This window comes from Felis catus, chromosome A2 (assembly GCF_018350175.1).
Source record: "Felis catus isolate Fca126 chromosome A2, F.catus_Fca126_mat1.0, whole genome shotgun sequence".
Lineage (NCBI taxonomy): Eukaryota > Metazoa > Chordata > Mammalia > Carnivora > Felidae > Felis > Felis catus.
Genome location: NC_058369.1, coordinates 52545699 through 52570237, shown reverse-complemented (window position 1 = coordinate 52570237; position 24539 = coordinate 52545699). Strand labels below are relative to the sequence as shown.

The window sequence follows — 24539 nt, the reverse complement described above, 5'->3', positions numbered from 1 at the left end:
ACTATGTTTGTCATAAACAATTTTTAAAAAGCATTTAATGTTTATTTTTGAGAGGAAGAGACAGACAGAGCATGAGCAGGGAAGGGGCAGAGAGAGAGGGAGACGCAGAATCCGAAGCAGGCTCCAGGCTCTGAGCTGTCAGCACAGAACCAGATGCGGGGCTTGAACTTTCGAACGATGAGATCGTGCTTAACTGACTGAGCCACCCAGGCGCCCCAGTCATAAACAATTTCTTGAGGAAAAACTGAAACTCTCATCCCCATGCCATGCACCTGTGCTGGAGGGCACATAGAAGTTGCCCTAGTCCCCACAATGTTCCTGATATCACAGTAGGAAAATGATACATTCTTCTGGGTGTTGGGATTCTCCTTTAAAAGGACAAGTCCCCCAAGGATAACCAAATGGTTCACCATGGAGCTTAACTAACCAGTCCTAAAAACTGCTAAACTTTCTTTCTTTCTTTTTTTAGGTTTATTTATTCAATGGGGTGCCTGAGTGGCTCAATAGGTTAAGCATCCGTCTTTGGCGCAGGTCACAATCTTACAGTTCGAGTTCAAGCCCCACATCAGGCTCTGTGTTGATGGCTCAGAGCCTGAAGCCTGCTTTAGACTCTGTGTCTCCCTCTCTCTCTGACCCTCCCCTGCTCATGCTCTGTCTCTGTCTCACTCTCAAAAATAAGCATTAAAAATTAAAAGAAAATTAAGTTTATTCAAAAGAGAGAGAGCAAGAGAACTCATGAGCAGGGGAGAGGCAAAAAGACAGGGGAGAGAATTCCAAGCAGGCCCCTCACTGTCAGTGTGGGCCCAACATGGGGCTTGATCTCACGAACCATGAGACCAGGCCTGAGCCAAAACCAGGAGCCGGATGCTTAACCAACTGAGTCACCCAGGCACCCCTGCTAAAACTTTTAAATGGAAGCTTCCCCCTCACACTCCCCAAGGACAGTACATAAAGATTCTGTGAGTGTTAGTCTTGCCACATCACTGTCAGAGAGATGTTTAACATGGTAGGTAAGTGAACTGAGAGCGCTGGAAATCCTGGACTTCCATGTCATTTCTCCTAGCTTAATGAACTCTTGACCTGATAGATTGGGTAGCCTTCTTGCTAGCCACTTCCTGGAAAGCTTGAAAAGGACATTGGGAAGACATCCATAACATGTGCCCAAAAAGAGGGAAACACTGCAGCAGTTAACATGATGAAGCCAAGGCAGCTGGCCCTCCCTGTGAGTGTTGCTCTGGCCTCCAACCTCACTCAGAGCCATGGCAAGGAAAGCCAAGATGCTTGAGGCTAGAGAAAGGCTTCTGAGGAGCAGTGTGGGACAGGGGCAGGAGCATGGACTGCAGGAGGCCTGGTGGTGTCACAGAACTACCATCCTGAGTCCCTTACATCCCTACCCTCTAAGAACACACAGGTATTCAGAATTCAGAGGGAACATAGCCAAGATGTCTTTCTTAAGGTTCATACCCGCTCCTCTGGAATTGTGGGCCTGACACTGGTCACAGATACCTGCACAGTAACTTCGGCAAATATGAAGATTCGCCTCCTCCCCTAGCACACATTCCTGGGAACATTAAACCTCAGCTTCATTTGGTTAATAATGAAAACGCTGGATTAAGATTAACTGCCAACTAGAAAAGAAAAGTGAAAAGGAGAGAAAAAGACACAGAATGTAATAACCTACACATTAATATTTGCTCACCTCTTGAGGCCATGCCCTTTCAAAAGAAATGCTCATCCTTTTGGTTTCCTTCCCTTTTCAACCTCTAAGGATAGAAAGACTTTATGGCTATAATTACGAAGTGAGTCCACTTAGGAAAGGAGATGGGAATTGCACCTGATTTCTGCTTTAAAGAACGAACAATTAAACACACTTACAGTACCAATCATATAGGACAGTGGCACACAAGCTCTCGTTTAATCTTCACTGCCCCTAAAAAGGTATCTTTTTTCCACCCAAGTGAAGCGCAGAAAGTTTGAGATACTTGTCATTGGTGACACAGTTAGTGGGTAGCGTCGTCTCTGAAGCCAGTGCTCATTTCTTTCTTTAAGGTTTTTTTTAAAAATCTTTAGAGAGCGAGCGAGCATCCAAGCAGGGGAGGGGGCAGAGAGAGAGAGCAGCTTCTATGTTTAGCCAGGAGCCTGACACAGGGTTTGATCCCACAACCCTAGGATCGTGAACTGAGCCGAAATCAAGAGCTGGATGCCCAAGCCAGTGCCCTTTCTATGGCACTAACCGTATCAAAAAGTCCTGTTATCTCTCAGCCAGCTCCGAGCTCCCTTGAACTGGTGCGCTCGCTTAATCAGACCCTACAAACTGTCTGAAGCTGTTGCAGTGCTGTTTTTTTTTTCTTTCTAATTTTAAAGTTTTTCTTGCAAACTGCTTGTTCCCTTGATTCACAACATGCAGCTTCAAATTACTTCTAGTCTTTCCAAAAAATCAAACCCACCCTCAAAGGTCAAGAACTCACCACTGCTGAGGCTATTAAGAGGAAAATATTGTGAGATCTGAAGCAATTTCCCCAGAAGAACTTGTCAAATGTCCTGAGCCTGCACGGCAGAGCCGAAGCAAGCACACCGTCTCCCCCAGGGACCCTGGGAGATGGCCCTCTTCTTGGGACTTGCAGTTCTTTTGCACAGAGGGTGCTAGGGTGTCACAGGCCTCATTTTTCAGGTATTAAGTGCCTACTGGAATATTCTCAATAATAGGAAACAGTAAGCTATTAGGCAACAAATGGCAGATGTTAGGAAATACAACTCTTACTCCTCCAGTAGAGCCAAGTGACGCGTGCATGTTTTTGTTTTCTTTGGTACACACGTTACTCTACTGGTAAATCGGTTTGCACTTGTTTATTTTTTAAAGCCTGCTTGCATTATGATTGGAGTCAAGTCTGCCGGGTCAAATTGAACTAACAGAAAATCTAGATAGTGGCCCATAAAGAGCAATATTGGGCTCATGTCCCACGTCTGGGATATGTGAGAGGTATTAACACAACAATAAATAACTTGCCTCAATTCCCACTTTTGTTACCATTTCCCCCTTCAGGGTCCTTCATGAGAGAGCGGATATAAAAGGGAAATGTCAAGTACAACTGAGAACTGGGAGAAACCCAAATTTCCTCTCCCACCTTTATAAATAACATGAAAATATATGCTTTTGCATGGACTTCTATCCCAAGTGGGAGTGCTGACAAAGGTCTTTAAAGTATCCAAATGCTCTACGGAATCCAGAGTCAACTACAAAGACACCAAGGCTGTCTAGAGTCATGAGGACAGGTAAGTTCTGACTACAGGCAATGGGACTATTCAGAACAGTCCTCATGGGAGGCGGGTCAGTTATCCCACATATACTGCCATTCCTCAAGACCCTGCTGGATACACACACATGCAAGTACACGGTTCCTCTGATTTGCAAAAACTCGCTACATCTATTCTCCCACTGAGTGCTTACATTTGGCACACTTGCAGCTGTTTCAGGATCACAGACGAAAGGATCACTAAAATTTTCCCATTTTAGTCGGATGGCTATGAAGTCAAGATGTCAAACTTTGGTGTGCACTTTAATCAGCCACTAGAAATTCTAGAAAAGAGAAGCATGCAGTCTTTTCTTCCTTGTGAAGAAAAAAACAACTTTGGGGCACCTGGGTGGCTCAGTTGGTTAAATGTCCAACTTCGGCTCAGGTCATGATCTCATGGTTTGTGGGTTCGAGCCCCGCGTGGGGCTCTGTGATGACAGCTCAGAGCCTGGAGCCTGCTTCGGATTCTGTGTTTCCCTCTCTCTCTGCCCTTCTCCTGCTTGTACTCTGTCTCTCTCTCTGTCTCTCTCTCAATAATAAACAAACATTAAAAAAAACTTAAAGAAAAAAACTTTAATTTCTATGATAAAAACTTATTTAAAACTAGGGAAGGCCAGGGGCACCTGGCTGGCTCAGTTCGCAGAGCACACAACTCTTGATCTCAGGGTCATAAGTTCGAGCCCCATGTGCAGTACAGAGTTTACTTAAACACACACACACACACACCCCAAAACAAAAAACAAACAAAAAAATTAGGGAGGGCCAGACACTCCAGAATTTATCATCACATAAAATATTTTATAAGTTATAATGACAGCAGCTTTAAGAATGGGATGTTCTCAAACAGTTCTTTCCACATCTTCTATGGCAAAAAAGGCTATGGTGGTAAGTACTTTTAGAAATACCTGGACAGGGTATTGGAAGGCTTTTTAGAAAAAATAAAATGGAGACTCTTAAAAATCCTGCAGGAGAGCAAGCAAAACCCTTCAAAGAACTCATTGCCAAAATGTGTCCTTTAATAAAATGTTAGGTCATCTTTGATGAATCCCAAAGGCCCCTTGTTTTAATATCCTCTAAAAATGATCTTCCAATCTAATAACAAATCAGCGAAAGCATCAACTAAAGCAAAGGAGACAGTAAAAGCTGAAAAAGGAGATCAGCTGAATAAATATTCGGAACACTGAAACGTAACATTCAGTGATAGCCACCACTTATGGCATTTATGGAATAAGGATAAATCACACCTTGGCGCTAACAGGCAAAGGGCATCCTGCTGCTGAGCCCTACCCACCTGTCTGATTGAGTTCCTGCAGGGCAGAGCTATCTTCTTTCTTCCTTCTCCGGTTCTGCTGTTCATTTGTTCACCTACTGAATCGTTACTTTTTTCTGCCATTCAAAACATCTACCTGATCATTTCCTACCATTTACTAAAAACTAGTTACCCCTTCCAAGGTAGGAACATTTTTTTTTTTAATTTTTTTTTTCAACGTTTATTTATTTTTGGGACAGAGAGAGACAGAGCATGAACGGGGGAGGGGCAGAGAGAGAGGGAGACACAGAATCGGAAACAGGCTCCAGGCTCCGAGCCATCAGCCCAGAGCCCGACGCGGGGCTCGAACTCACGGACCGCGAGATCGTGACCTGGCTGAAGTCGGACGCTTAACCGACTGTGCCACCCAGGCACCCCAGGAACATTTCTTGAGTAAAGATGTTTATATAATTCAAGTATAGCAAGTTATATTGAATCATGTAATGTAAGTTTACTATCTTGTCCAGAAGGACATCATCAGAAACTTCAGAGGCTTTTATTCACCTCTGTGTCCTTCAAAAATGTATCATGAATTAGGAGCTTTAATGTCTGCTCACGTAAACTATTATGCCAAGAGTCATTACAATAAACTCACATAAATATATATCTGGGTGTTTTTAGTATTCAGTGTAAACAGTTAGTTATATGTTGTATACAACTTGTCCATGTACAAGCACATACATCCATAAAAAGCTCCCCAAGTTGATGGCTCCCTTATTTCAAAAACCCAGCAGTAACTACCATGATCCGCCCTGCCCCCCCCCCCTTACTTCCAAAGCTACTGAGGGTGGAGAGAGAAGGGAAGATGTCTCATGAATATCATATATAAATATTTTATGAATATAAATGAATGTATGAAGTATGAACATAAATATAAATTATAAAATACACATAAATCTTTATATGAAAAAGGAAGGAACATGAACAGATAATAGTTGGGGCTCTTTGTCCATCAGGAGTCAAATCGGTGCACCACCAGAGATGCGAGAACTCTCAGAGCTCTGAGCAGGGTCAGTATCTTCCCTGTCCTAAACATAGTTGGGCCTGAAGAAATGGTGATCAAGAGACCGCACAATCTCAGAGTCATAAAACAAAATCCAGTGGTAAATGAGCTCCTGAATCTCCCTTTACTACAGCTGAGGAAAATGAGTCCCCAGAGAGAGATGGCAACTTTCCAAAGCCATACAAGAGGTCATGGTGGGGCTACTTGCAACATTCATTCCCCAGCGTCTCACCCAGGACAGCTTGGGAATGGCAGCAAAGAAAAACTCATAGTACAAGGATGCTTTCCTAGGATCCACAGGCATGTTTCTGGGACTTCATGGAGTCACTGAAATTGTCTGTAAAACTGTGTGTGGCTTTGCATTTTTTATTTTTATTTTTTTCCCCAGAGAAGCAGGGTCTACTGCTCTGGTCACTCTGCACAAGGCCCAGGACTCAATGTTAAGAACCACTCTGTCAAGAGATGGGCTTAGGGTGGGGGAGGGGAAAAGAGCCCAAAAGTGAGTGAGATTAATTCCAAACTAATAGGAACCCAGATTTTCAACAATCTGAAGATTATGCTTGGGCCGGGCAGCCAGTGGAACCATGTAAGAACACAGTACTAAACTTTCTGGTCTGGATCATAAAAGGATCCTGTAAGAAAAAAATGTGTTCAAGCAAACTAGGCATGCCTTTGTGACCTCAGGTGACAGGGAGAGGAGTAAGCAGTACAAGCTTTAACTACCAATTAGGACGTCTCAGAAGACCACTGGTCAGAGGTAGCAAGCAAGGCGCAGTTCTCTGGACTCGAGGAGAAGGTTTTGGCAGTACTTGTCATGAGTCATGATGGAAGGTTTCTCAGCTTCTCAAAGCCAGGGCAGCCTTGACCTTCAGTCAGGACTCTCATTGTACCTGCTTGTACAGTGAGCCCAGAGAGGGTTCCACACACCCCGGGTGACCTATTTCAATCACAGGGGTCTTTGTTTTCTCATTTCTGATGTCAACACCAGTCCCAGGAGTGGGCAAAGGCCTTGGTACTTGGTCACAGGGAACTGGATACACGTCAGCCATTGCAATTTCCCTGGGAAACAGAAAATATTTTCCCCACTCTATGGATGAGGAAATTGAAGCAAAGGGAGAAATGTCCAAGGTTTTTCAAGGAGGTGAAGAGCCAAGAGCTCCAAGGTTAGAGCTTGCAGTTACATACTCCATAATGCTTCTGGCTGGATATTCTGTCTCCATTAGGGAACCAAGCAGCTCTGGAGACTGGGAAACACTAGTTGCTAAGCACAAGATGTGGGATACAGCTTATACAACACGACCATGCACATGGAATCCATCACACATTACAACAGAAGACTGGAGGCCTCACTGGGTAAATGAGATAGGGAAAGGGAACCTGGGGGTTACTCATCATTTTCCAAATCAGAGATTTATGTCCCTTTTGGACAGGAGAAGGAAAAGCTGGCTGCAGCCCAGTTTTGAGTAATATTTGCCACTGAGAAGCTGTATGCAAAAATTCCTGGCACAAACTTTGGAGAGCTCTTCCGACTGGGCTCTGGCCAGTCCTTATAAATGACTGAGATTTAAAACACTATCAAATCAGAGAAGCAGGGAGTATCCTTGATGAAGCACCATAAATCCCTCTCTCGAAAGCTAATTTCAGACATACAATAGGAATGTTCAGAGAGAAAAATTATCTGTACATACCTCTATACATAGCAATTGTCTTTCTTAAGTCAAGAAGGGCAGAGATCAATGGCTAACTGTGGTCTGAGTGGCTGGAATATGGTTGATTATCCTGTTTAACCTTAAATATATTTTCTGATTTTTCTATAATTAAAATAGATTGCTGTGGAATAAAGAATAAAATTAAGAAAGGAAAATATAAGAGCTACTAACTTTGAGTGTCAATAGAGAGCCAAAGCTTTTCTCATCTGACTGACTCATTTAACAAAAGAAGTAAAGGAGGTGGACAGAGCAAGGAGCACCTTGCTTGTGGTCACTCAGGCAGCCAGCAAGGGACTCAGAGCCAAGACCCTGGAAATCCCCTGAATGACTTCCTGGCCTCTACACCACCCTGTTGCAGCTGCTGGACTCCTTAGGCTAGGAAACTCCCTATGATTGGTGCTAGATGAGAAACCATTTTAAATGGAATTGTAAAATTCAAAATGGCAGCCTCAAATGCTAGACCAAGTCCACCAGATTCCAACTCAAGAAGAGCTGAAATTGAAATAGCACTCACAAACAGGACAGTCTGTACGGACCTGGGTGTCCAGTGCTCTGTCACAACTGCTATACTGAACAGCTTCATAAATGTGCCATGTTTTCTTTCTTGTGGCTATTCTTCATGCAATCCCCTGTCTACAATGCCTTCATCTTGTTCTATCTCCCACGTGTTTCTAGAAATTCCCACTCATCCCTTAACATCAACTCAGAAGTCACTTTCTGCAAGACCACCCCATTCTCTCCTGTTTGAAAAATGAGTAGGAATATGACACCACCACAAGAGGATGTACCTTGACTGCAGAGCATATCATGATATGGTTTATATATCACTGCTGGTTTATAGGTCAGTCTCATCCTCTAGATAGCATTCCTTAAAGGCAGTGGCTATTTTTATCATCTTTGTCCACTGCAGGGACTCAAATGGCAGTTGAATAAAATGAATACCAGCTAACAGCCATACAGCAAAACTTTAACCTCTCTTTGCATATCTATGACTTGTCTTTTTTTTAAGAATTTTTTTCTTTAACATTTATTTATTATTGAGAGACAGAGAGACACAGAGCATGAGCAGGGGAGGGGTAGAGAGAGGGGGAGACACAGAATCTGAAGTAGGCTCCAGGCTCTAAGCTGTCAGCACAGAGCCCAACGCGGGGCTCGAACTCACAGACCTGAGATCATGACCTGAGCCAAAGTCGGTTGCTTAACCAACTGAGCCACCCAGGCACCCCTATGACTTGTCTTTCTATCCTCTAAAGGGTGCATTTGTAGAATCTCAGGCACCAGATTGCTCAGGGGACAGTTTTTTTCTTATACAAAGCTTAAATAGCTAAGCTGAATACTGTTATCTCATGCTTTTTAAGTAACAAGGAAATATGATAGAAGAAAGTTAGGATTACAGAATACAGAAAAAAAAATCGAATGGTTGGCTAGGAGAAAGGCAAAAACAAACAAACAAACAAAAACATATAATTTATTCTATGAGGATACCAGCTAACATGTATTATTCCTACACCCCTATCGTTCCTCAAGACACAGAACACAGATGCACACAAAAGGTTAACAGCAATCACTTTGGGAAGTTTAATCATAACCCATCAACAGAAGAGCCTGTGGCAGAGTAAACACCAAAGGTATTATTAGGGTTGCTAATTGCTAATTAAAATCCCAAGATCAGGTTTCTGGGCACATCTTGCTACATCTGTGCAGTGGGCAAGTCCCAGATGGTATGAAAACAAAGAATGGGGCCTGCTTCTTCCTAAAAGGCTATTCCTGCAGTATCACAAAGGTTGTGGGTGGCAGACTGTGCAATAACCACAAGAATATCCACATGCAGTTGCCTCAGGCACAGCCCTGCTCTGGACTACTGATCCGCGACAAGTTTCTAGTCAACTTCTAGGTCCCAGGAACTGGGCTATGGTTGCATAAAACACCAGAAGGTGCTCAGCTTTCTCCTTATAGGCAAAGAAAATGGTCATAATATTCAACATACTGTCCCCCTTCCTCAAGACAGACCGGAAGGTAGGACAAGGGGACTTTCTGAGCTGAAGGAAAACAGTCTATATCTTTTTTTTTTTTTAATTTTTTTTTTCTTCAATGTTTTTATTTATTTTTGGGACAGAGAGAGACAGAGCATGAACGGGGGAGGGGCAGAGAGAGAGGGAGACACAGACTCGGAAACAGGCTCCAGGCTCCGAGCCATCAGCCCAGAGCCTGACGCGGGGCTCGAACTCACGGACCGCGAGATCGTGACCTGGCTGAAGTCAGACGCTTAACCGACTGCGCCACCCAGGCGCCCCAAAACAGTCTATATCTTGATTGAAACGTGGGTTACATACATGTGTACATTTGTCAAAACATAAAGAAGTGTTCTCTCTTAAGATTCATGCATTCCACTGTATATAAATTCTACCTAGGAAACAAGAACCACGCACAAAAATCGAACTCTAATTAGTAGGTTTATTTTCTGCAGTAGTATGGGCTAGCAGTTTTGAACTCCCTTTCTATGGGGCCGCCTGGGGTGGCTCAGTTGGTTGAGTGTCTGACTCTTGATTTCAGCTCAGGTCATGATCTCAAAGTTTGTGGGATCAAGCCACACATCGGGCTCTGTGCTGACAGTGAGAAGCCTGCTTGGGCTCTTCTCTCTCTTTCTCTCTTTCTTCCCCCTCCTCCCCCCCACCTCCCCTGCTCTCTCTCAGAATAAATAAACATAAACATTAAAAAAAAAAAAAACCAAATAACTACTTTCTATGTATTCTAGACTTGAGCAAGTGAGTAAATACATCCAGGATAATGACAGCCAGGTTTCTCACCATTGGGGAAGGTAGTTACAAATATAGGAAGGGGAAAATTAGCATCACCAAAGGAGATAAAATACATTATGTGCCTCCTGACACAAAGATATATCATCACATCTTTGGTACCTCTACCAAAAATTCATAACCTGACTCTAATCATAGGGAAACATTAGACAAACCCAAAATGAGAGAAATGCTACAAAATAACTGGCAAAAATATCAAAATATTGAGGTTAAGAAAAACAAAGAAAGGCTAAGGAACTTTTCCAGATTGATATAACTAAATTCATGCTAGATCCTGAATTAGATCCTGAATTGGACTGGGAGAAAAAAACAATAAAGAACATTTCTGGTACAAATAACAACATTTGAAATACAGACTGGATTAGATTAGTATTGTGGCAACATTAAACTGCCTGAAACTCCTTTTTCTTAGGAAAATTCACACTGAAGTACAGTGTTTAGTTGGAAAGAACCACAAGGTCTCCAACTTACTCTCAAATTTTCAAGAAAAAGAGAAAGGTGGGGAGGAAGAAGAGAGGAGGGAGGGAGGGTAGTGGGCACATACACGAATGGGGCAAAATAGAAACAATTGGTCAATCTGGGTATAATATAAGGAGGTTCCCTGCACTATTCTTCCAACTTTTCTGTAAGTGTAAAATTATATCAAAATAGAAAGTTACCCCCCCACAAAGACCCTAACCTTCCCCCCAAAATATTTAGGTGAAAGTTCATAATAACTAATTCAATGTATTATGAGAAATTCTTTTAAGAACATTGGTTTCAAAATTCTATTTTTCCCTCTGGTAGCAATCTACAAAACTTGACTTGGTTCTAAATTCCTTTTTAGAACTAAAAACAACTTGTATAGCTTCAAATACGATTTTTTGAAATTCCAGTGGCAGACATCATCATTTTAGAAAGTCTTATGATATACGGAAATTGGAACGAAAGCGCCTTTTCACTACCCTCTCCCTCCAGATTCTTCAGTAATTTTTCTGTAAGTTTGAACAGTGCCAAGTTAAAACCAAACAAGATAAGAAATGATTTATGTGTAGATGATTCAGCCTTCCCAGTCACAGAGAAGTATATTTTTCCCCACCTCAGGCCTTATAAAAGGTCTATACATGTATATAAACACGGTAATCAACAGAGCATTATTACTCAGCACTGAGAGCTTATTCTATCTCCCCCATCTTTCTGCCTGCATTTGTATTAAATTAAGACAAGTGAGGCCTTGGTCCTGGAGGGTGCGGGGGGAAGCAAAAATATCAAAAACTACCACAGGAAAAAATTACTTCATGGATATCAAAGGAGAATTTTTAAAAAGTCATTTTTAGCCCCAAAGAATCTTTCTGAAACAATAACAACTATGATATGACTCAGTATAAAAATATTATGCTAAGTATGCATTAAGAAAAATTCACATGCACAGAGATGAAACTGTAATTGGATTTGTCATTTCAAAGTATTAATGTTGGGTTTGCAGATAATAGAGAATGACATTCTCCTAAGCGAATAAAGAAGTTCGCCAAGTAAGTAAAGGCCGTGTTTCTACTGTAAGGAAATACGTGCGCCAGTGAAGCAACCTTTTCAGCACAAAAGAAATTTAATACCCAGACCACATGAAAAGTGATCGCTATGGGAATAGCACAGCTGTTAAAATCCAAGGCAGTTTGTATTAAATCGTCCAACATGTTTATGTAAAGCAGGACTCTCAGAATGACCACCAAGAAGAATTAAGTTTGCTAACAAAAAAAGTGATACCTATATTTAATGTAATGCTTACAATAAGTGTGAAAGAAAAATGCAAAGCGATTCTTTCTCAAAGAAAATAAGGGACCTTGGTTAGCTGGTATGCTTGTGATTCTTCACAAACAGTATCTCCAGGACTAACTCAATTAAGAAAGTCAACAAGAAGGAATCGGAGTGCTTGCATTTCACTTACAAAACCCAATTATCTTTATTTCATTGACTAGTCTAATCTGCATAAAGCCACAGAAAATCTTTGGGCACCTGTGCCAAATGATTTCAGTATGAAAATTAATACTGCCAAGTTATTTTGAGACCAATTAACTGAGCCATTCAAAGAAAACAAAATGTGCTCACTATAAAGCATATAATCTTAAACTTGCATTTCTGAAGAAAGAAGTGCATGTAGACATCCTTGAGGCCTTGACTTGAACAGATAGAAGATATCTCAAAGAGATGACAAAAAGAATGAACTTATGAGTAACTAGTGACCAAGTGGTAAGCTTTAAATCTCAACATGGACACTTGGGATGCATAATAGTAACACTGCTTAGTTTACTTCATTTTTTATTCTTTTTTAAATTATGGCTCATAATTTAATTTTTTTTTAATTTTTTATTTTTTTCATATTTATTTATTTTGAGAGAGAGAGAAAGAGCACTTGTGCACAAGCAGGGGAGGGAAAGAGAGAGAGACAGAGAGAGAGACAGAGAGACAGAAAGACAGAGAGAGACAGAGAGAGAGAGAGAGAGAGAGAGAGAGAGAGAATCCCAAGCAGGCTCCAGTGCTGTCAGTGCAGAGTCCAATACAGGGCTTGAACTCATGAACCATGAGATCATGACCTGAGCTGAAATCACGAGCCGGGTGCTTAACCAACTGAGCCACCCAGGCAGGTGCCCCTATTTTTTGAATTTTTTTTTTTACTGTTTATTCATTCTTGAGAGAGAGACAGAGCATGAGCATGGGAGGGGCACAGAGTAAGGGAGAAACAGAATCCGAAGCAGGCTCCAGGCTCTGAGCTGTCAGCAAAGAACCTGATGCGGGGCTCGAACTTGTGAACTGTGAGATCATGACCTGAGCCAAAGTTAGACACTTGACTGACTGAGCCACCCAGGTGCCCCAGTTTACTTTTTGAAGAAAAAAATGCTCTAAATGTTTAAGCAACAAAAATTAACCAAATTTATCAACATTCTCAAATCTGAGTTAAGCTGTTAGAGAACCTGGTTAGGATTGTGCTTCTCATAGGATATGACCCAAGTGAAGTTTTTTTATTTTTACTTTTGTTATTTTTTTATTTATTTTTGAGAGAGGGACAAAGACAAAGTGTGAGTGGGGAAGGGGCAGAGAGAGAAGGAGACACAGAATCCGAAGCAGGCTCCAGGCTCCAAGCTGCAGCACAGAGCCCAATGTGGGGCTCAAACCCACAAACCTTGAGATTATGACCTGAGCTGAAGTTGAACCCTTAACCGACTGAGCCACCCAGGTGCCCTAAAGTTTTTGTTTTTGTTTTTTAAACCTTATCAACTCAGAGTGGAGGGAATTTCCCTAGAATTCAATCCCTTCCATACTGCCAAATGTAGGCTACGTGGCAAAGAAGTCCTGAATTAGAACTGAGAGGCCAGAGTTTGGGATTAATGATCTCAACTCTATTTTGCATAACGCTTGGACATGAAAGCCTTGTCAATAAGCTTGGGTTTTAAAAACCCAGGTTATATCACTGAGCATCAGAAGGCTTAGAGGCATACAAAAGAAAATTAGCTATAACACACGGTATACAGGCACAGCTAACTTACACTATATCTAGACCTATTAAAAAATGAGATGTGTGGCACCTGGGTGGCTCAGTCGGTTAAGTGTCCAACTTCGGCTCAGGTCATGATCTGGCAGTTTGTGAGTTTGAGCCCCGCGTCGGGCTCCGCTGACAGCTCGGAGCCTGGAGCCTGATTCAGATTCTGTGTCTCCTCCTCTCTCTGCCCCTCCCCTGCTCATGCTCTGTCTCTGTCTCTCAATAATAAATAAACGTTAAAACAATTAAAAAAAAATGAGATGTCATCACTGTAGTTTTGAGATACATCAGCCGTTTCCCATTACAATGGAGGACATACCAGCTCTATTTTTAGAGCCTCTGGAAAGATCAAAGCTGAAGGGGCCCTTTGATGGGCTCCCTATCCAGGCCCCTAATCTCTGTTTATTTTTTGTCATTATGTAGATCTCCAAAAGACACACCACCAGGACTGTCTAGTATCCCCCCCTCGTCTGAGTAACACTTAAAAATTGCTCTATGATGGTCTATGCAAAGGAGGAACCTCAGGGGAAGAACAAAACCTACTGAAGTTCATATTCAAGCCGAAAATTAACATGATGCAAGTATCGATACAGAACTGTATTATCTAATTCAGTCTCTCTTTGTATACTATCAATCAAACTTTCTCAGGCTGGTTTCTCTGTGAGAATGAATACAGATAAGCAACACCTAGAAAATCCTTTCCAGTTTTTTAGACCCCACCCCTCCCTGCCGAAAAGTTCTCAGTTGGTTTCAGTGCCTCTGGCTGGTACAGTGATGGGCTCAGTTTTAAAACCAAGTCCCTCAAATGCAGAGTGACTTACTTTGGAAGAACAAGCTGTACATTTGTCAAATGCCAGGCTGACAGGAAGGACATTATCAAATCGTGACAGAAATCCCCGGATCTAAAAACAAAACAAAACAAAACAAAACAATTCACATCAAGCTCAGAACGCCCATACCTGTGAAACGTATTTGTAGTTTCTGACAAGAAGTGGCAAACAATATGGTGGTCCTGATACAGATTACTAGCAAAAATAAAGTTCGGCATAGAGATTTTCCCCTGTACCACAATCAGTTTGAGGAAGAACTGTATCATGTCCTTTATTACATTAGGAGCCGGGGCCTACAACCTTTTCATGTATGTGAGACCTAAAAACACCAAAATACAAAATGAAAGCAGTAAACTGTAAAGTATTGTTGTAAGAAATGTCTTAAAAAATTTAACAGATCAACTAGTTTAATGATGGCTCACCTCTCACATGCAAGTTATAGTGAATATTGGTAAACTTGAGTATCTAGGGTATGATGGTGGGGTGTCACAGGTGAGAACGCCTGGGGACTATCCAAGGCAGAGAAGGTGTTAAATATATATCCAGTTATTTGCTTGACTTGAAACAGACAGGGGAAAAAAAAAAAAAAAAAACACCACCAAATTTATGGGGAAACAGTGCCACCTTGAGCATAAACTTCTAGACTACAACTGGCTGCCATTTTAAAGGATATCCACTGTAAGTAACCAGGTTCCACAAACTATGATTTAAGTCATTTATTGAGAACATTTTACCTCTCTAGAACTATACTTACACCAAAAGGAGAGTTTTAAACTGTTGTGTATATCATTAACATATTATTACAAAAAACATGAATGGTAAACTCTGAAGTGTCCACAGGACTCAGCATTTATAATAAGTCAGACAACATGAATCCTCTCATGAGTTAATTTATTTCATCTTCCCAACTGCCCCCATTTTATGTTGATAAAACTCAGGCTCAGAAAGGTGAAGCAACTTGGCTCAGGAAAACAGAAAGTGGCAGAGCTAAGAATCAAAAGTAGGAGTCTTGACTCCAAACGTGGCCCTGACCCTCCCTCCTGCCCCCTACTCTCCTACCTCACCCCCTCCCTCCCTTTCTCTCAGGGTATCACAGGTTTGTTTTCGATATTAGCTCTCAACACAAATCAACAGTGTCACCTGAAAAGAGCAAAAGGACCAAGCCTCACCTTTCCTGCCTTTAGCCACCCTACCCACACTCACCCCAAAAGAAAAATAAACAAAACCTGACAAACTCTTTAAACAAACAGGCTTCCTGCTGCAATGTGATAACTCCACCTTCATGCCCACACTGCACCTGTCTAATTTCATGTTCATACTGGAAAATCGAAATGGCCATGGCAATCTTTCAAATACCCTTAATGATGCAATCCAAGATCAAAAGACCATTTGGTAGAAATGATAAATTAGATAGCTGAGATTAGTTAGATGGCCTCATTGCAAACCTGTGAAAATGTGACAATCTTCTAGTTCTTTCAGTCTCAGGAATGTGGGTGACCATTTCACCATACAGGACTGGAGGCACAATCGGGGTCTTAAGTTTGTTATTCAGGATACCAAAACAGGAGACATCAAACTTCTAGAAAAGACTTTTGAAGTAGGTCATAAATGGGAATGCTGAGATCCTATGAGATCAGCAAGTTACAGGCTTAAAAGAATTCTCATAGTGAGCCTTCTCACACCTCAATTCCTTTTATATTAAATTCACTTAAGGAAAAATGTTATCATATTTTGCATATTTTCCATTAAAGTATTCACTGATACGGCCTATATTACTGCCTCCATATGGGCTTCATGGAAAGATTTTCTTCATTCTTTTTTCTCCTACAACTAATATCTAGTTTTACGTTGTACAAAGAAATATTGGCAATTTTCTCTGCTAAACTGTCTCATGATTGCAGATGGAAGGTGAAAGCTTTGAAGGTAAGAGAGACAGAAGACCAAGCAGGAAGGAAGGCAGGAAAGGAAAAAATAAAAACAAAAAACACAGGTGGTGAGTAACAGAAGAAAAAGAAACCAAAATGAATGGACTGGCCAAGCATGGGCCCACACACTATTGTTTAGCACCCCCAGACAGCTCTTTACTAGGAAACTGTGATTCATTTTCTCAGGAAATGAAGTAAAAATAACATCTGTGTATGAGGCCTTTCAAATTCACCAAGTTGGTATCAGAAGGCCCAGGGCTCAATCAATTAGTTTCAGGTAATTTTAAAAAGGAAAACCTTCTCAAACCAATTGCATCAGACTCCTAATGGTTATCTCCACAGGTGCGCTCTCTCGCTTCCATTTAAGGCAACATTCTGCCATTGATTAATTTTTCCAATACACAGCTCCAAGATGTGTCACTTTTTATTAATTTTCTACAGCAGAAAATTCCTTATGCTGGCATTCAATATTCCACCCCCACCCCACTCATCTGTCCCATCCTGCCTTTCCAGTTATGTCTTAAATTGAAACTTCTCACTGGCCCCGTATAACTACCAAGCTGAACTTCCAAAGACATTCCTGAGTTCCTGACCTCATCTTAGGCTGAATTCTGTGACTCAGAACTCTTCCTTCTGGAAACAGCTACATAGCCAAGTCTTCGTCTTCCTTAAAAGCCACTCAATGCAAACACACCTCTTTCATAAATCCTCAATCTACCTACACCAAGCATAGAGACAATGTTCCATCATCTGGAATCCTTCCTTTTGATATTTACCACTAAATACCTTCCGTTAGTTATTTAAAAAAAAAACAAAAAACAAAAACAAAAAACAGCATGTTAGTGGGATATAATTCATGTACCATAAAATTTATCTTTTTAAAGTATACAATTCAGAGGCTTTTAGTATATTCATGGAATAATTATCACCAATATCTAATTTCAGAACATTTCTATCACCCCAAAAAGAAACCCTGAACCTATAAACAATTAGTGCCCATTCTTCACTTTCCCCAGGAAACCACTAATCTACTTTCTATTTCTACTGATTTGTCTATTTTGCTTATTTCCTAGAAAGGGATCATACAAGACTGGCTTCTTGTTCTTAGCATGTTCTCATGCATTTTACATCAAGTATCTGTACGTCATTCCTATTTATTGCCAAATAGTATTCTGTTAAATAGATACACCATATTTTGTTTATCCATTCATCAGTTGAACATTTCTTTTGGGTATCTACAAAATTGGGTAGATACAGTAACTCCAATTATTTTAGGAATTAATGAGTCACATGTAGCTATATGTTTAACATTTTAAGGAACTGCCAAACTCTTCCCAAGTGACTGTACCATATTACATTTCTGACTTCAGGGTCAACACTTCATACGGTCTCTTTGAGTACAGCCATCCCAGTGAGTCTGAAGTGGTAGCTCACTGAGGTTTGGTTTGCATTTCTGTAATGACTAATAATGTTGAACATTTTTCCATGTGCTTCTTGACCATGTATATAGCTTCTTTGGAGAAAAGACCATTCAAATTCTTAGCCAAATTTTAAACTGGATTTTTTTATTGTTGAATTTTAAGAGTTTTTTTTTTTTAATATATTCTGGATAGAAGTTTCTTTTCACATAAGATTTGCAAGTATTTTCTCCCCTTCTGTGGGTCATCTTTTCACTTTCTTGATGGTGTCCTGTGAAGCACAAAACTTTTTATTTTCATGAAGTCCTATTTATTTTTTCTTTGGCTGCTTTGTCTTATGGTGTCATATACAAGAAGCCATTGTCTGACCCAAGGTCATGAGGATTATTAAGTTTTCTTCCAGTTTTACAGTTTTAGCTGTTATATTTATGTCTATGATCATTTAGAGTTAACTTTTGTACATTAAGGGTCCAAATTCATTCCTCTGCATGTACAAATCCAGTTGTCCCGGCATTTCATTGACAAGACTCTTCTTCCCCAGTTGAATGGTCATCAAATGACCATACGTGTAAAGGTTCATTTCTGGACTCTCAATTCTATTCTGTTGGTCTATAAATCTATCCTTATGATAGTACAACACTGTCTTGATTATAGTAGCTTTGTCATCAGTTTTAAAATTGGGGAAGTGCAAGTCTTCTAATTTTGTTCTTCTTATTCAAGATTATTTTGGCTATTCTGGGTCATTTGTCTTTTTCTGAGTTTTAGAATCAGCTTGTGTGCTACTATTACTTAAAAATATTTTTTTATTTCTCTTGCTTTTAGAGGGCAAGACACAGGTTGAACTATATACATTTGCCCACGGCACAGTGATATGCTTATAAGAGAGACTGCATATCATTATGAAATGAATGACAAAAACACAAAAATCCCAAAGCCTATCAAATTATTCATATCTGAACTATACACAGAAAACAAGTTCCAGACAGACCACAAGAAAAACTCCAACTTAGCACCATTTACATTTTCCAGGCAATTTGAAGCCCTTCCCCATCAACAATGCTTTAAATCCCCAGTATTAAAAATGCACTGAGCTTCCACAATATTCTCTGCATTCCCTCAAGCTTACAAGAAATGTGTAAAATTTAAAGAGCAGAGGTTGCTACTTAAAATTTTAGCCCCTTCCTTAGACATGCACAGAAATCGCAGAGAAATCTAAAATCCAGGTACCCTAGGCAAAATCGTTATAAATATTTTCACACCTATTTAAGAGGCCAGTCCTCAATTCACAATCCAAGAAGTTTATAAGGATTTGTCCTTTGCTTAGGCGGAGAAAAACTCACCATCACCTTCCTACTTAGAAGTATGCCTACTTAGAAGTTATAGGAAGCATTATGCTCATTCAGCATTTTTCTGAATTTGCCCAATAAGAAGAATCCCCTGGAACTTGATTTAAAAGGCCTGGGTAAGGCCTGAGGATCAGTATGCTTAACAAGAGCCCCCAGGTGATTCTCATCAGGCAAGCATGTGAAACAGGGGCTTTCGGTTACCAACCTTATTCACACCTTCCTGTGGTTGGCTCTAAACACTCAACATCTCCTGTTAGATGTCAGAAAACAGATGGAAGCATTTAGCAAACCTCTCATCATTCTTTCCATGTTTTCTAAAGATAGCACCACCACACCTCATTTTGCCCACATCCCAAATAATGTTCAAATGAAAAGGCTTTATAAAATGATATTAAAGTCATTTCCCCATCCACATGGGAACTAATAAGTAAGGCCTCCCGACACTGCTCAAGGTAAGTTCTCTAACTTTGGGGACTGCACACAGTTTACTGTCACCTCTTAGTCTATTATTAGTATTTGCTGTCAATCTTTCCTTATGGGGGTGGGGCAGGCATTAAAGAACTATTTTTAAAGATTTAACTCTACCTATAAATAAAAACAATGAGCCCGTGACAGAAAACAGAAGAGCAAACAACAACAAAAAATAACCCATACTCCAACAGGATATTTACTCCCATTTTCGTATTTAAACAAAATATTTAAATATTTAACTTCCTTTTAAATCACCTCCTCTGAATACTGAGAGGGGGAAAGTGCTAATTTTACAAACACACACAGGCCTCTCCACCTAGCTTTCAGGCTAGTAAGAGCAATTCCTTAGAGGGGCCAAACCTTGCCTGCTTCCCTGCACATTTTATTTTTTAAGTTTATATTGTTTTTTTCCTCTCAACACAGAAAAGAATAAGGAAAAAATTTAAATGGCCCATATGGTAATGGATCTGTGGATGCCTAGGACTGAGGGTGGGGATATTAGCCAAGTAAAGGCACAAAGCAAATTCTGGGGGTGATTGGGAATGTTCTGTATCTCACTTGGAGTGGTAGTGGTTATATACGAGTGGAGTGTATGCACTCAAAATTCATTAAAATGCACACTTAAATGAGCATACATAAATTATACCTCAAGGAGTGCCTAGGTGGCTCAGTTGGTTGGGCGTCCGACTTCGGCTAAGGTCATGATCTCACAACTCATGAGTTTTAGCCCCGAGTTGGGCTCTGTGCTGACAGCTCAGAGCCTGGAGCCTGCTTAGGATTATGTATGTATGTATGTATGTATGTATGTATGTATGTATGTATGTGTGTGTGTGTGTCTCTCTCTCTGCCCCTCCCCCATCACACAGTCTCTGTCTCTCTCAAAAATAATAAACATTAAAAAAATAAATTATACCTCAAAAGGGTAAATTAAAAAAAAAAACTTTATAATCTTAACATTTTCAGAACAGTTCAGAAAGTCACAAAGGAAAATTATAAGTCCGTATTGCCCCCCAGTCTCCCATCCTCAAAATAATCTCCAGCTTCAGTTTTCTGCATTGCCTTCTAGGAAAATAAAAAAAAAAAAAAAAAAAAATCACACACAAACCAGCTCTAAGAGGTATCACTGCTACCCCCTGAATCCTTAAAGGCCCACCTGGGAATGACAGAACCTAGAAGAAACACAATCCACTGTGGTTTCTTGGCTCCCTTAGTTCTCATGGCCCACAGGCCCCAACAAGGGTGAAAGCAGCCTGAGGTGAAATCCCCCAGGTCAAATCCTAGTGAGGCGCTTGGTGGTGTTTGCATTTGGCTGACAGTGCCTAGTGAGCAGGACAGGCTCCCCTCATCAGCAGGAGTAAAAACCTGGCAGGAGACACACAAAAGCCTCAGAGCAGGGCCTTTAAACTCTCTTTGGCCTCCCTCCTCGGCGGTCCCAGCAGCACAGTGGGTGATCGCAGCCCAAATCATTAGGCACACCTGTGCATGCCTAATTAGCTCCACAGGCGCACAGGCAGAACACATGCTTAGGCTGGAGGTGTGTGCTAGGGACAAGGTGTCAAGGGTCCTTCTGGAAACCGAACTCATGTTGATGGGAGCACAAAACTCAAAGGCATGTTCAAAGAGCAGGATTTGGTCTGTGTTAACTTGACGAGAATTGTGTTTTGTCCCATAGGATGACACGGAGAAGCCATTTATTTTTAATAGACTGAAGCTGTGGTTCTCAAATGCCTAACGTCTCTGGAGACTGTCACTCAGTGGATCTGGAAGGGGGCCGGGAAATGTAATTCTGAAATGGCTCCCAAAGTGACTCTGAGGCACAGCTGGACATGGGAACCCCCTGGATTAGGCAGTCTTCCACATAAAGGCCAGCTAATATATATACAGTGTGTGTATATATGCATGTGTGTGTATATATATATGTATATACATGTATATATATACACATATACATATATGTAGTGTATATATATATACATACATATATTAACGTACATATATATGCGTATATATATATATGGCTAGTCTATACCCAGACCCACTTAGATCTCCTCCAGTCCATTCTCCAGGCAGCAGCCAAATCTTACCATGGTATACCCAGCTCATGACTTTCCACTGTTTTGGGGTGAGGGTCCAGGCCTTTCAAATGGCCCAGCGGATTCCTGACTGCTTCCCCTCAACCTTATTTACTGTGCTTTCCTAGCTCTGTTACTGGCATGCCCACGGCCCTGCAGGGCCTCAAACTCACCAAGCATCTTTCTCACCCATCTTCTCTGCCTCTCCTGTCCCTCCCCTACAGTGCTTAACCCCTCTCCTTTCTCTCTTCCACGAAAACAGCTGCTCCCTCTCCACCTTGCAAGCTGTGCGGGAAGGCATGTCCTGGAATAACATGGAAAACAGGAAGAGAGGGAATACCATCCCTGTGCCCTGTGCTCTTGGGTGTTTTTGCACACTTATCTCAATGTACCCTCACAACTTTCTTGGGGAAGTAGCATCACTTGCCCAAGGTTCCACAACCACTAAATGGCAAAGCCAGGATTCGGAGTTCTGTTCCTTCTGGCTCCAAAGCTTGGGGAAGACAGCTGCAGAGCATGGGGGAGGTAAAAAAAAAAAAAAAAAAAAAAAAAAAAAAAAGGAAGAAGGAAAAAGAAGGCCATAGGAATTAAAACAAACAAACAAACAAACAGTCCTACAAAACCCCAAAACACAATACCTAGATAGGGGCTATCAGGGCCTGGGTAAATGAAATTATCTTCAGTCGTTTATGCCCAGTTGGCTACAAAGTCAGTAGATCAGGAGAAGAAAGGGGCCCCTTCCATTCTGGGCTACCACTGGCAGTGTGTATGCCAAAACTGAGTGAAATCAGCCTGAGCTCCAAGCCCACCTTGCCTCGATGGGGAGCAGGGACCCAACGCCCACAGACAAATAGCCACTCTGAGGAGGCGCAGCACAGCCACAACGGAACCTGCTGCCTTGACTTCACACCAGTTTCCGGCAAGCCTGGCAGTACTTCTAGAGCTTGGAGTTTGAATAAATAAAAATGAACTCCAAACTCCAAGAGCTCACTCTTGGATGCTGAAAAGAGTCTTAATCAAAATAAATGTCAAAATGGGGAGTTGAGCAATTGCAAAACCCCAGGCACAGCACAGTCATCTTCATTTCAGACAATGGCGTCGGCGACTCCCAAAGATCCACCTCTCCTTATCAAACTGGAGTCACTGAGGGACAGAAGAACTGAGCTGGAAACGAGCCAGCATCATTCTTAGAAAAATCCTGCAGAATGGAGCTGGCCAGTCTTTGCAACCCTTCCCAACACACTCATTGCTTCCAGAGTTTTATGAAGATTCTTTGTAACTTCCTTTTTAGCAGAGCACAGAAGCTCCCATTTTACCATTTTAATTGAAAGAGAAAGATAAAACCAACATTTACAAGTGTCCCTGATGTGCCCGGAACTGTGCTTGATAAATGTGATGTAATCTGTATGTTAATTCCAGGAGTATATTATATAATTATACCCATTTTTTTTAAACGTTGAAGTGACAATCATGTTTTTAAGTTTATTTATTTATTTTGAGTGAGAGAGAGAGAGAGACAGAGAGAGCAAGGGAAGGGCAGAGAGAGAGGGGAGAGAGAATCCCAAGCAGGTTCTACACTGTCAGCACAGAGCCCAACACGGGGCTCAAACTCATGAACTGTGAGATCATGACCTGAGCTGAAATCAGGAGTGGGACGCTCAACCAACTGAGCCACCCAGGTGCCCCATGATTATCCCCATTTTACTAGTATAAAATATGAAATTCAGAGAGGATTGGTAACCTGTCCAAGGCCACATAGTAACAAGTGATGAGAGCTGCCTCAAATCCTTTTGTAATAGGAGCTAAAGAATGGATGGATGAAAATGAAATTAAGACGCAAACGCAGGATTCTAATCGGATCTATATGATCACAAAGCCTGTGGGCTGCCTCCCACGTGGGACCTCTCAAACAGGACGGCTTCATCAGGTGAGCAAAACTCATAGGGCACAAATAACATCCTTGAACTGGTAAACTTATGCCCCAGTCCTCTGGGACAAGAGATGCTAAGGCACATCTGAGCTCTGGCACCAGGTGTACTTCATCCCCTCCGTCATGCACCAAGTAAGGCCAACCCCATCTCTTCTTCTAGGGCCCCACACAGAAAGCACGGATATTGTCAGACCTTGTACCAGATCCCTCTTTCTATTCAGGGGCCTCCAGCTGGAACCAGGTCCTACCACATCCAAATAGTGTAGGGTATATCCACAACCTTAGAGGACTCCAAAAGCAAAAGGGGATAAACACTGGGTCACTTTGTGCCAGTTACTGAACTTCTGTGAACATCATGGTGCCTGGCACAGTGTTTGGAAATCATCTGCTGATGGGAGAGCTGAATGGAAGGGGGTCTGGGAGGATGGATAGGTCACAAACCACAACATCTGATATAGAGAAACACCAGACATTTAGACTGTCCCTTCTTCCTGCCATTCCCATTATCATCAATCGGACGGGTATAGAAACAGTGGGGGAAGGAGACTCCCTTTCTTGGGCTACCTCTCAGGAAATGGGCTTTTATTGCTTATCTTCTTAATCTCTTTCTTCAGCAGTCAGTCCATCCATATCCCCAGAGGCACACTGCAATAAGCATTTCCAAGCAAAGGGAGCTTATTAAAAGCTAAAGGCCTGAGGATTTGTGGGGGCACAGCCTGTGCAGACAGGCCAAATAACTAGCAGCCCAAGGCATAGCTAGCGACCCCAGCTCTCTATCACACTTGTCTCCGAGATTTCCCAGGCCAGGTCTCTCCCAGGGTCCTGCCCTAGTTTGGGCTTTGTTCTGCTTTTCTGAAAGTAATTAAAAGAAAGAATTCAAGAGCCCAAGAGAACCATGGGGTT

The 24539-nt window shown here is 41.5% G+C and overlaps 1 protein-coding gene and 1 long non-coding RNA gene across 9 annotated transcripts in view; one reads left to right on the top strand and one right to left on the bottom strand.

The window, feature by feature from the left end:
- Positions 1-24539, bottom strand: part of ATG7 (autophagy related 7) — a 252739-nt gene that overhangs the window by 151476 nt on the left and 76724 nt on the right. For all 8 annotated transcript variants that reach the window (XM_011280206.4, XM_045051957.1, XM_045051956.1 and 5 more), the window contains one exon: positions 14466-14546. In XM_011280206.4, coding sequence (XP_011278508.2) covers positions 14466-14546 — 81 coding nt within the window. The remainder of the gene's footprint in view (positions 1-14465; positions 14547-24539) is intronic.
- Positions 10912-14868, top strand: LOC109497275. The gene is made up of 2 exons (XR_002153378.2): positions 10912-11106; positions 14068-14868. It is a non-coding gene; the product is annotated as an uncharacterized LOC109497275 (long non-coding RNA).